General features: G+C 66.5%; 2 protein-coding genes across 3 annotated transcripts; one reads left to right on the top strand and one right to left on the bottom strand.

Moving 5' to 3' along the window:
• Nucleotides 1–123: 123 nt before the first annotated feature.
• On the top strand, nt 124–5,695 carry GPAT4 (glycerol-3-phosphate acyltransferase 4). Of its 2 annotated transcripts, XM_059730628.1 has the most exons (13): nt 124–242; nt 476–802; nt 2,217–2,286; nt 2,471–2,768; nt 3,037–3,111; nt 3,510–3,599; nt 3,706–3,799; nt 4,078–4,193; nt 4,280–4,335; nt 4,545–4,630; nt 4,897–5,025; nt 5,113–5,192; nt 5,311–5,695. In XM_059730628.1, exons 2-13 carry the CDS (start codon nt 638–640, stop codon nt 5,417–5,419), a joined length of 1,368 nt encoding a protein of 455 aa, XP_059586611.1. In that variant the 5' UTR covers nt 124–242; nt 476–637; the 3' UTR covers nt 5,420–5,695. The 2 variants fall into 2 exon arrangements, with proteins under 2 accessions (XP_059586611.1, XP_006273580.2); XM_006273518.4 differs by lacking the exon at nt 124–242 and having other exon boundaries at nt 327–802.
• A 2,200-nt stretch (nt 5,696–7,895) lies between these two features.
• Nucleotides 7,896–11,538, bottom strand: NKX6-3 (NK6 homeobox 3). The gene is made up of 3 exons (XM_019498319.2): nt 10,030–11,538; nt 8,699–8,868; nt 7,896–8,557 (listed from the first exon to the last, which is right to left on the bottom strand). Exons 1-3 carry the CDS (start codon nt 10,409–10,411, stop codon nt 8,321–8,323), a joined length of 789 nt encoding a protein of 262 aa, XP_019353864.2. The 5' UTR covers nt 10,412–11,538; the 3' UTR covers nt 7,896–8,320.
• Between the last annotated feature and the right edge of the window lie 185 nt (nt 11,539–11,723).

The raw sequence follows: 11,723 nt of genomic DNA, 5'->3' as shown, positions 1-11,723 counted from the left end.
CGACTCCCCCCCCTCCCCCCCCCGGGCGCGCGGGTGGTGCGTCCCGCTGGGGCCCGCACGTGTGTACGCACGGGCATGCACCGCCCCCCCCTCCCGGGGCACGCGCACGTGCACGGCCGCCTCCCTCGCAGCACCTGGGACAGCACCGCCCGCCGCAGTGCCCGTGCCCATGCCTGAGCCCGGCAGGACACCGTGACCTAGCCCAGGCTGACCCCCGGTCTCTCTCCCAATGCTGGCGGCATGTGAGTGTCCGGCGGCAGGGGACGTCCCCGCGCCCCGGGACCGAACGGGACACCCCCTCCCTCCCGCTCCTCCAATGCGGGGGCAGCGACGAGCTCCACCTTGCTCCTACGAAGACGCCCCTCGTGCTCCCGGCAGCTGCCCGGGACTCCGGGTACCGGGGATGGCTGCTCTGCCAGCCCGGCCCCGCGTGCATGCCGCATCCCCTGACCCCCTCGTGCTCCCTCTCCTGCAGGCGGCCGGCGCGGGACGTGACCTTTGGAATGGGGGCCGCGAGCCGCCGGGCGCTCAGTGTGTGCGAGAGGCTGTCGGCGAGCAACGGCAGGGCAGGCTGAGCACTGCAGGCAGCCCCTTGCTCCAGGCCCTCGGGGCGCCGGCCTTGCCCGGACCCTCCGCCATGTTTCTGCTGCTCCCCTTTGACAGCCTGGTGGCTAACCTGCTCGGCATCTCCCTCACCGTCCTCTTCACGCTGCTCCTCGTCTTCATCATTGTGCCAGCTGTTTTCGGGGTTTCCTTTGGCATCCGCAGGCTGTACATGAAAACGCTCTTGAAGATCTTCCAGGTGAGTCCGGCAGGGCAGGGGGCGTGGGCCGGCAAGGGGAGAGCGACTGGGAGATCTCGCTCGCCGAGCACGTGGCACGCAGCGGAGCCCAGCTTGTAGGGCACCAAAACGCACGCTCCATCCGGCATGGCCAAGTCCGGAGCCGTGCAAGAGAGGGGCCCGGACCCGGAGGGGTTAATGCCCTGTGTCCGGCAGAGCCCAGGAGAGCCGTGACGCTCCAGGGAGCAGCCCAATGGGGGAGCAGGGCACAGGGGAGGAGCGGGTGTGCAGCTGCTTCCCAGCAGGGGTTGGCACCGGCTTCGGCACAGGGCAGCGGAAGCAGCTGATCTCCAGCGCAGGTTTGGGTGACAACACAGGGGCATCATGGCCAGGGCTCTCTGCCCTGCAGGCCCCTGTGTCCCCAGCTCTCTGCGTCATAGACTCACCAAAAACAAGGGTTGCAAGTGACCTCAGGAGGCCACCGAGCCCCGTGCGTGCAGCATGCCTGCCTGGGGGTCGCCGGGCGCCCTCTGGACCTGCAGCTGCCATGGAGCCCCAGCTGTCTCTTGGCACAGAGAGGCCAAGTGGAATTTTCCAGCCTAGGCCACGCTGTTCTCTGCCTGCCCTTGGCCCAGGGGGGATTGCCGGGGCTGCCTGACAGCCAAGGCTGGCTGCGGAGACGAGTCCCAGGCGGACCAGGGACTGTGCTGTGCCCCCGCGTTACCCGGGAGTGGAAAGGCAATAGGAACGCGCCTGTTGCAAGCGTCTAAAGAGCTCTTCTGGCGTTCTCCCAAGCCTGCCCTTGTGGGAACAACCGCTGATGGGGTCGGGTCAGGTCAGCAGTGGTGCCAATTGCAGATTTTGCTCAGCTGTGCTGCGGCACAGGGTAGGAGAGTGGGATACCTGCCCCACAAGGGGTAGTGCCTCCCCTAGGCCCAGGCAGGGATGGGGCAACTGGCCGAGTTGTGTGCATGGGATCCTCTTTGGGCACAATTGCCAGGTCTGTTCTGAGGGCGGGTGCAGGACCTGTTGATCACGCAAAGAGAGTAGGCCGAGCGGCTGAACTCTATCGTGTGTCCTTGAGGAGCGGTGGAGGGGAGACATTCCTGGGAATCGGAGGCAATCTGGGCACCGTTGCTGGAGCTGCTGGCAGACAGCTGCCCATTGCTGCTGCTGCCTCCGAGCACATGGGGCAGGGGGAGCAGCTGCTGACTGTAGGGGGAGGGTCCCACCACGCGCCCGGCTGTTTCGTCAGTGACCTTGAAACACAGCACGGAAAAAATGAGAATTGGAAATTTGGGCTGGGCGGTCACCTGCTCTGCCAGGCACTGAATGAGCCCATCTCTGCATCCGCTGCCTGTGCCCAGGAGGAGGGACGCGGAGAGGCAGAGCTGCAGGCCCCAGACGTCCTGCTCACCCCGCCTCTCTCTTGCAGTGGGCAACACTACGGATAGAGCGTGGCGCCAAGGAGAAGAACCACCCCGTGTACAAGCCCTACGCTAATGGTGAGGGCTTGCAGTGTGCATCCCCATGTCCTGGTGTCTGTACACAGCCGGGGCACTCCCCTCTCAGGGCAGGGGTCTGGAAGGGGAGCAGGTGGATACTGCTCCTCAGGCGCAGCAGGGGAGAGGAGGGGAGCAGGGGCACTCTGGGGCCAGGCCCATTACCGAGGCTTATGCCTCGTTGCAGGCATCATTGCAAAGGAGCCCATGTCCCTGGAGGAGGAGATCAAGGAGATCCGCCGCAGCGGGAGCAGCAAGGCCCTGGATGCACCCGAGTTCGAGCTCTCCGACATCTTCTACTTCTGCCGCAAGGGCATTGAGACCATCATGGATGATGAGGTGACCAAACGGTTCTCGGCCGAGGAGCTGGAGTCCTGGAACCTGCTCAGCCGAACCAACTACAACTTCCAATACATCAGCTTGCGCCTCACCGTGCTGTGGGGGCTGGGTGTGCTCATCCGCTACTGCTTCCTGCTGCCACTCAGGTGAGCCGTGGCCCAGAGCCCCCCTGCCCAGGCTCACCAGGACAGGTGTGGCCACAGCCCCAGCCAGGGCCTGGGGGATTCTGTGCTCTGCCTTTGGCTCTGGCAGACGGAGCTGCAGAGTTAGTGTGGTGAGGGCCAGGAGATTTCCAGCAGCCTCTTGGCAGCTCTAGGGAACAGTGTTCCCAGAAAAGTGCCCCAGTCTCTGGGGCACTGCCACACACAGGAGGGCCAGGCACCAGGGCCACGCTAACCTCCTCTCTCTCTGCAGGATAGCCCTGGCCTTTACTGGCGTCAGCCTGCTGGTGATCGGCACCTCAGTGGTGGGACTCCTGCCTAACGGACGGTGAGCTGATTGAGTGCAGCTCACTAGGGTGCTGGCTGCCTGCAAGCGAGGGCTGTGGTCCCTGGTGTCTCTGGCCCCAGCCACAGGAGCTTTCATGAACAGAGCGCAAGTGGTCCAGCAGGGCTCGCAGCCCTCGGCTCCAGAAGCAGCAAGGCACTCAGCCAGCTTGGATGTGTGAAGCGTGGTGGCCTCCACTGCCTGCCCCCGACTGGTGTGCGGGTGGAGTCACAGTGGAGCAGTGGGAGCCCCTTCCAGCTGGCACCAGACGTGCCTGTCAGGGGAGGGGGAGCTCTCAGCCTCTCTTCCTTGGGGTTGGGGGCCATCAGTGCCACTGGCCACAGCCCAGTCCATGCGCCACATCCACGTTGTGCTCCTGAGTGCCCATGTCCTCCCTCCAGGTGCAAGGAGTTCCTGAGCAAGCACGTTCACCTGATGTGCTACCGGATCTGTGTGCGTGCCCTCACTGCCATCATCACCTACCATGACCGGTAAGGAGCCTGCACCAGCCGCAGCCCCAGGTCCCACCATGCTGCCACTTCCGGCGGGCTCGCTCCTCATTGCTCTTCCCCATCTGTGCTCTTGTGCTCCCCATAGGGAGAACAGGCCACGGAACGGAGGCATCTGCGTGGCCAACCACACCTCCCCGATCGATGTAATCATCCTGGCCAGTGATGGCTACTATGCTATGGTAAGGGTGGCTCCAACTCTGGCTTCCTCCCATCACACAGGGTCCTTTTCCACGGTGCCAGGCCTGGTCCCTGGGCCCGTGCCCCAGGCCCCTCTTGCCTGGGTGATTCAGCTGCTCTGTGCTCCCCAGCTACAGACATCTGTGCTGCCTTGGCCCTGGGCTTCCCCATGGCTGTGCAATGCATCCGAGCTTCAGTTGTGAGGGGGGCAGCCTGGCACTGCGGCCGTAGAGCCGGGTAGCCTGTGCATGACCTGCATCCTCTTCCTGGGCGGGCACAGGTGGGCCAGATCCACGGAGGGCTCATGGGCGTGATCCAGCGGGCCGTGGTGAAGGCCTGTCCCCATGTCTGGTTTGAACGCTCCGAGGTCAAGGATCGCCACCTGGTGGCTAAAAGGTAGGGCTGCAGGCAGGCGCGGGGCAGGAGGCTCTAGCGAGGAGGCCGGGGGCAGGAGGGTGACCGGTGCCCACTCTTCCTGGCAGGCTGACGGAGCACGTCCAAGACAAGAGCAAGCTGCCCATCCTCATCTTTCCAGAAGGTGAGCACCAAGGCCTGGGCAGTGTGATCGGAGCTGGGCAGGCTGGATCCCCATCCTGCAGCATGGGGCTGTCAGGTGGCACAGTGCTTCCTGCCTGCCCCCTAGGCTAGCAACTGGGTGCAGTGAGCAGTCCAGTCCTGCTGTGCACAGCTGAGGGCTTAGCACGCATCTGCGAGAGAAGCTAAGAGCCAGCACTTGTCTCTTCACAGGGACCTGCATCAACAACACATCTGTGATGATGTTCAAGAAAGGAAGCTTTGAAATAGGAGCCACCGTGTACCCTGTCGCCATCAAGGTGAGAGCACCGCCCTCTGCCTGGAGAGGAGCGCCCTGAGCATGCTGGCTTGGGGCCTCCCACCCGCCTGGGCACTGCAGGAGGCAGGGGACCCAGCAGCTCTGGCCCATTCTAGATCCCCTGTGCTCCTGGCTCTGTCCTGCATGGTAGGAGCAGGCCGTGCATGCCTGAGGGTGCCTGCACCTGTGCCCAGATGGCGGGGGAGCCTGGGGTGCAGCCTTGCTGGGGACACGGGCCTGGAGTCACAGACTCTGTGCCCCCCGTAGTATGACCCGCAGTTCGGAGACGCCTTCTGGAACAGCAGCAAGTATGGGATGGTGACCTACTTGCTGAGGATGATGACTAGCTGGGCCATCGTCTGCAGTGTCTGGTACCTTCCCCCCATGACCAGGCAGGTGAGTGCCTAGCCCACCTGTGTGCATGTGCACGTGAGCCACCTGCCCCCCAGGCCCATGGCACTCAACCGCTTTGCTCTCCCGCAGCCCGACGAGGACGCCGTCCAGTTTGCCAACCGGGTGAAGTCGGCCATCGCCAGGCAAGGAGGCCTGGTGGATCTGCTCTGGTGAGTCAAAACCAGAGCCCGAGCTTCCTCTGGCAGTGGGCGCCCTGAGCTGCTACAGCCACCCCCTGTGGACGGGGCACTGGGGCCGCCTGACTCTGTCTCTTCCCCACCCCCACAGGGACGGGGGCCTCAAAAGGGAGAAGGTGAAGGACGCGTTCAAGGAGGAGCAGCAGAAGCTTTACAGCAAGATGATTTCGGGCAACCACGAGGACCGGAGCCGCTCCTGAGCCCCGCTGGGCCGGGCCCTGCCCTCAGACTCTGGGTGCTGCGGGGGCTGCCTTCCCCTGCCTGCTGCGGGGCTGAGCGGAGCCGAGCGCCGGCAGCCCGGGCCGGCGGGGAGCCCGGAGCGCTGGCCCCGGCCCCGGCCCCGGCCCGGCTGCTCGGAGCGGCCGCCGGGGGGGGGAGAGGGAGGGACAGGCCCCCCCCACCGGCCCATCCATCTCGGCGCGGTCGATACGTCTCCGCCCGATGGGAAAGTTAATAAATTTGGCGCTAGATTAAAAGTATCGACCCGCCCATTTGTGCGCCATGCATCACGGCGGCGGCCGGCGCCATCGATCCCCGCCGCGTCCAGCCGCCCGCCGGGAGGGCACGAAGACGGGCACGGGCGGGGCGCCGGCACCCCCGCATGTCCGGCCCCTGCCCCCCGGCCTGGCATGGCTCGGCTCGGCTCGGCCATGCGGGCGGGCGGGGCCGGGCCGGGCCGGGCCGGGAGGCGGGCGGGGGCGCGGGGCGGGCCGCATCCGTCAGCCCGACAGCAGCGGCGCTTAATCGCTTTTAGATTGTTTTAATTTTCTGCGCGCATCGACCGCCCGCGCCATCCATCAGCGCCGCCGCCGCCCGCCCGCCCGCCCGGGGCCCAAACCTACCTGCGCCTCCGGCTCCTCCGCGCGCGCCGGCCCGGCCCGGCCCGGCCTAAACCACCCGCTTCCTCGCTGCCAGCGTGCGCAGCGCCCGCCGGGCCGGGCCGGGTACACGCGCCCCCGGGCCGGGCTGCGTGCCTGCTGGCGGGGCCGGGCCGTGCCGGGCCGGGCCGCCCTCCCCCGGCTATCGACGCGGCATCAATTGTGCGGCTGCGACAGGTGAATGGGCTCCCGCTCAGCGCGCAAGATAAATGATGTTTGCTCGCTGCTAATCGGTTCCAGCGAGAGGCCTCGCCGGCGACTTTTGAACCCGCTCCCGGCCCCCCCCGCCGGGCACTGCCCTGCTCCAGGCTCCCAGCCGGCTCCTCCGGCACCCCGCATTTCCTTCCTGGCAGAAAAAGATCTTAATTGACCCTAGTGGGCCTGATTTCAACACCACCCCCCATTCTTAAGAAGCCAGCAAATGGCTTTAATTGGCCCTTACTTGCTTCCCCACCCTCCTCCCCCCTGCTTGGGGCTAAGGGCTGATTCTGCCTCCCACCCCACCAACACACAAGGCTGGGCTCGGTGCAGCTTGGCCGTGCCCCCACTTCTCCCTGCGCTTGGACTGCTCTCCAGCCCCTTCGTGCAGCCCTGCTACCCTTCTTCCTCTTGTCCCAGCACAGCGCTAGGAGGGGACACTGCTGTGCCACCCCCCACCCCCCCCCGCTATGTGAAGCATGGGCCCCGGCTCCAGCCCCACAGCAGCAAACAGCCCCAAGACTGGAGCCAGGCTCCAACCAGTGCCAGGGCCGGGTGTGTGCACTTACCCCATGGGCCAGAGCCTGTGGGGGCTGCGGGCCAGGGCCTCCCAGCACAGGCTGGAAAAGAGGATTCAACCCCATGCTGCAGCCCATCCTGAGCAGGGCCCAAATACCTGCCATAGTAGGAGCGGGCATGGGCCCTTCTTGCTCCCAGGGCTCCAGCTGCTATGGGCTCAGGGGCTCCTTGGTGCTAGGAGGAACAGGGCAGCCTGCCCCATGGGGCTTTATCCTGCACCCTACTGTGGTGCAGCACAGGGCCTGGGGCTGGATGACGGGAGCACTGTCTACCCGCCACGTTTGCGGGGGGGCAGGGGCAGCCACAGCAGCCCCATTTCTGGCCTACACCCTAGTCTTAGGGGCTGGGGCCCACACCCCAGTCTTAGGGGCTGGGGCCCACACCCCAGGGCAGGGACAAGCTCTGGACTGGCACGGGCAGGGGTGGCAAGGGGCATTCCTTGGTACCCCAGCAACACATTCCACTCGCCAGGCCCCAGCGCCCGGGTGCTGAGCCGTGGGCGGGTGGAAGCAGGGGCGCGTGACGGCCTGCAGCGTGGCAGCTCCAGGGACAGAGGTCAGCGCCAGGTTAATGAGGAGCGAGGGAGGCAACGCCCCAGTGCAAACTCCAGGCACAGGCAAAAAAAGAAGGGGCCCCCCCAACCCCGTGCGAGTGCCTGTGCCAGGAGCTGCCCGCAGCATCGGGGCTGTGAGCTTCCCCATGCCAGTACTGCCTTCTGGGCCCTGCTTGGCTCTGAAGTGCAATCTGCAGCCTCTCGGCCCCACTGATTTTTGATCTTTGGAGCGGATTTTAACACCTCGCAGCAGCAGGATGTGGCTACCGTGGTCCGGCGCTGCCCGAGTCTGAAGCTGCATCAGGGCTGGCTGCACGGTTTTGCTGCATGGAGGAGTTATACGGGACAGTCCGGGCAGGGGCTGGCCTGGCCTTGCCGGGGCGGGACCAGCCGTGACCTCTGGTGCTTCCCGCAGCCCTGCTCCTCCACCCTTCTCCCAGCACCGGCAACGAGCAGGGACCTCAGGAGCCTCAAGCGGCCGCGCTGCACCCTGCTCCCCCGTGCAGCCTGCTGCAGCAGAGCTGGCCCTGTGCCCCCTCCCTGGGCAGCGCCAGCCCTCCTGGCTGCAGCCCCTGCCGTGAGCTGCGAGCTACACCGGACCCCACGGAATCACCACCCGGACGCCTGGCTGGGACCTTTATTTCATCAATGCTGACGGCTGGCTTCCCCGAGACATGCTGAGGCACGGCCTGCCCCCCCGTCGATGCAGAGCCCGCGGGGAGCAGAGCCCCTGCCCCTGCGCTTCTGGCTGCCGCACCCTGCAGCTGAGCCGGGCTGGCCATCCGGCAACGCTACATGGGCAGCCCAGCCCTGAGGACATAGGCATGGGCTCTGACTCCCACGCATCCCCCCACCCCGGCAGCTTCTGGTCAAAGTGAGGGCTGGTGGCAGGCTCAGCCGCTGTGGGCACCCAGGCCCAGCACTGAGAAGGCGGCGCGGTGCTTGCGCAGCAGCAGGCGGATCTTCTCGTCGTCTGAGTCGGGGTCCAGTGGCTTGTTGTACTCATCGTCCTCGGGCTCAGAGGCACCGCGCTCCCCACCGCCAGCCCGCTGCGGCTGCAGCTGCGATGACGATGAGGGCTCCAGCGCGCTCTTCTTGCGCCACTTGGTGCGGCGGTTCTGGAACCACACCTGGCGTGGAGGGCACAGCGTCAGGCCCCCGCACCCGGCCCTGCCTGCACTGCCCAGCTCCCGGCCTGGCCCGGCCTCAGGCTAAAGGGCACCAGGCCATGCGCCCTGCCCCCAGGCACCCTGACCAGGCCTGGCACTCACCTTCACCTGGGACTCGGTCATGCCAAGGGAGTAGGCCAGCCGCGCCCGCTCGGGCCCCGCCAGGTACTTGGTCTGCTCAAAGGTCTTCTCCAGGGCGAAGATCTGGTGGCCGGTGAAGGTGGGGCGCGTGTGCTTTTTCTTGTGGACGCTGTCTGTCAGGTGCACGGGGGCTGCGGGGAGAGGGGGGCTGAGCTCCGGGACTAGCCCTTGCCCCTCCCAGGCAGCCACCCTGCAGGGAGACGTGACCACAGCTCCCCATATGCACCCCCCAGCTCCCTGCTGCCCACAGCTGCCCAGGCAGGGCTGCCCTAGTGTAGACCCCTGCTGCCCACCCCCCACCCCTGCAGGCCACCCAAGCCGCAGCTGCCCCAGAGAAGGCTGCAGCTCCCGTTTCCAGATTGCTCCCACAATGCGGGGGCACAGCCCTGCCCCCTCTTCTGCTGTGGCCCTGTGCAGCAGGGGGGCTCGGCCAGCCTAGGACGACACTCCCTGCCCAGAGGCGCGGTCCCTGCCTGCCACCAAGAGCTCCCAGCACCACACCGGGCAGCACCCGGAGACATGGGTGCCTGCCTTGCTGCCCCTGAGGTCGGAGCTTGCCTGCTGGGGTTGTCTCCACACCCTAGGACCCCGGTGCTTGCCAGGAACCCAGTGGGGGGGATGTGCGCCTGCTGCGGCACCCAAGCCCAGGTGGCCCCTGCGTTGGACCCCATGCCCCCCTCAGGGCTGGCTGGGTCTGAGAAACGTAGGGAAGGTGTGAGGAGGGGGCTTAGGGCTCAGTACTAGGGGAGTCCTAGTGCTGGTTTGGGGCTGAGCCCACTGGTTCAGCATTGAAGATGCTTCCCAGGGACCCCACCCGCTGCTGCGGGGCCCCCAGCTGGCGGCTCCCTTGTGCCATCCCGGGGCCAGCTGGGGTGCACGGGGCTGCGGGGAGTGGGAAGTGGTGCTGGGCTCCCACTCCCAGGAAAGCAGGGCTCCTCTGCAAGGTCCCCAGAGCCTCCCCCTCTCTCCCAGCGCAGCAGAGAGTCTGCGGCTGTCGTGCAGTGGCTCCCCGTGTGCCCACAGCAGCAGGAATCGTCCCCTCAGTCCCGGGGGACCCACCGTCATGGCTGGGGGGCAGGGCAGGAAGGTGCAGCCGCTCCGCCTGGCCACATCCCCTAGGGACCCGAGTCGTGCGGCTCCAAGCAGCACCGGTGCCGTGCTCCCCTGGGCAGGGCAAGCTGAAGGGTGGGGGAAAAATGCTGTGCCAGACCTGGGCCCCCTCTTGCAGTGCCCTGGGCTCCTGCAACTGCCCCCCATTCCCCACCCCATGCTGCCCTGCCCATGGTACTCACTGCTGCCACACTGCCGGCTGCCGCGCCAGTCCTGCCCGGTGTCTGCCCAGCAGCTCCGGCCCCGGGGCGAGTACTCGGCACCCGCCTTGGCGAAGCTCCCAGCCTGGGGGCCATAGTAGACGCCCTGGGAGCCCAGTCCGTTAAATCCTCCCACATGCGGGTAGCCCGAGAGGAGGCTGCCGCTGGGCGCCGGCACCGGCCGGCTCAGAATGTCGGTGATGCCGTGGGGCGTGCCAGCCGCCAGCTGGGCGCCAAGGGCCGGGGGGTTGAGCTTGTAGAAGGAGTTCTGCACCGAGTACTGGCACACAGGCGCCTTCACCTCGGGGAAGGGGCCCAGCGAGGGGCCGTTCAGCAGGAAGGTGCCCTGCAGGTTGGAGTCCATGGCTCCACTGCCACTGCCGGCCGGCACCACGCCCAGACTGCCCTCAGCGCTGCAGCCCCACGCTGTGCCGCAGCACGCCCATCCCCAGCAGCCCGGAGCCTACAGGGCAGCCACGGTCCTGCCACGCCCTAGTGTGCCGCACGGGCGCCAGCCACTGCCAGCAAGTGCCGCCACGGCCAGGTGGCACACGCCTCCCCAGGGAGGATAGGCAGGCAAGAGCGGTGCAGCCTGCAGCGAGGTGCACCCATGCGATGGTGGCGGCGGCGCGGCTGGGGTCCTTGCACCGGAGCGGCTGCGCCCCAGCCCCTGCCACCCAAGTTTAACTTCAGGCGAAGCAACATTTCTCTGATAAAGACGTGGTCCATTAGAATACCGGGCCCCCATTGGCTAGGCGGCCACGGCTCCCGCGGCCATTGGCCGGGTGACAGGCCCGGTCCAGGATTGGCTCACCCTAGACAAATTGCAGTTTGAAAGACTGGCTGCACAGGCCCCATGGCTGCCGGCTCATTAGCTCCAGCCGGCCTGGCCCGGTGTCACCTGCTCTGTAGGTGCTGGCCCCGGGCCTGGGCTGCTGCATGCAACACTAGCCACACACGAAGCGCACGAAGCTGGGGTGCCAGATGGATATAGGCCCGGGCATGGGTGGGACAATGGGCCAGGGGCTAGATGGTGCCTGGGCTCTCACCCCCTGGCATGCACCCCCTCGCCTGGGAAAAGAAGGGGCAGAGCCAGCAGCTGCACATCACCTGCACGTCTGTGAGTGTATGTGCACTGTGGGACATGCATGCAGAGGAAGCACACTTGTGTGCACATCAATGCAACATGTCTATGCTTCCTCACCTCTGGCTTTTGTTCGTTTGTGTGTGTGCATGCACATGCGCGTGTGTGTGTGTGTGTGTGTGTGTGTGCATGCACGCGCACGTAGGGAGGGTCAGTTGCTCTGTGGGGTGGCCGTGGGGCAGCTGGCTGGCAGGTGTGCTCTTGCCCGCACATGCCACAGTCTTGCAGATGTGACGACTGCTGGGTGCATGGGGGCTGCTCAGTGCATGTCCGCAGCAGGTCAGCTGTGTGAACGTTTGGCCGCGCCGCAGCTGCCTGGTGGGACTGGCCCCTGGGATGTGGGGCAGTGACTGGACAAAGCCTGCTTGCAGCTGGGGCCGCCCCTGGCCAGGAGAGGCAGCTCACAGCTCCTGGGCTGCAGTCCCCGCAGCATCTGCGGTGCTGGACAGCGCTCGCCCCAGGGACCGCGGGGGACAGAGTGAGCAGGAGCTGGCTGCACCAGGCCCACATGCACATGCACGGACACTCGGCT

The sequence above is a fragment of the Alligator mississippiensis genome, chromosome 7, assembly GCF_030867095.1.
Source record: "Alligator mississippiensis isolate rAllMis1 chromosome 7, rAllMis1, whole genome shotgun sequence".
Taxonomy (NCBI): Eukaryota; Metazoa; Chordata; order Crocodylia; family Alligatoridae; genus Alligator; species Alligator mississippiensis.
This window is presented reverse-complemented; position numbering and strand designations above follow the sequence as displayed.

What these genes read in the sequence shown, in the direction of transcription:
- GPAT4 (XM_006273518.4), top strand. Translation starts at nt 404, where the DNA reads ATGGCTGCTCTGCCAGCCCGGCCCCGCGTGCATGCCGCATCCCCTGAC. An exon ending in ATCATCACCTACCATGACCG is followed by an intron (nt 3,600 to 3,705) that starts GTAAGGAGCCTG and finishes TGCTCCCCATAG; the next exon opens with GGAGAACAGGCCACGGAACG. An exon ending in CGCCACCTGGTGGCTAAAAG is followed by an intron (nt 4,194 to 4,279) that starts GTAGGGCTGCAG and finishes TCTTCCTGGCAG; the next exon opens with GCTGACGGAGCACGTCCAAG.
- NKX6-3 (XM_019498319.2), bottom strand. Translation starts at nt 10,411, where the DNA reads ATGGACTCCAACCTGCAGGGCACCTTCCTGCTGAACGGCCCCTCGCTG. An exon ending in CAGCCGGCAGTGTGGCAGCA is followed by an intron (nt 8,869 to 10,029) that starts GTGAGTACCATG and finishes CTCTCCCCGCAG; the next exon opens with CCCCCGTGCACCTGACAGAC. An exon ending in TGACCGAGTCCCAGGTGAAG is followed by an intron (nt 8,558 to 8,698) that starts GTGAGTGCCAGG and finishes CCTCCACGCCAG; the next exon opens with GTGTGGTTCCAGAACCGCCG.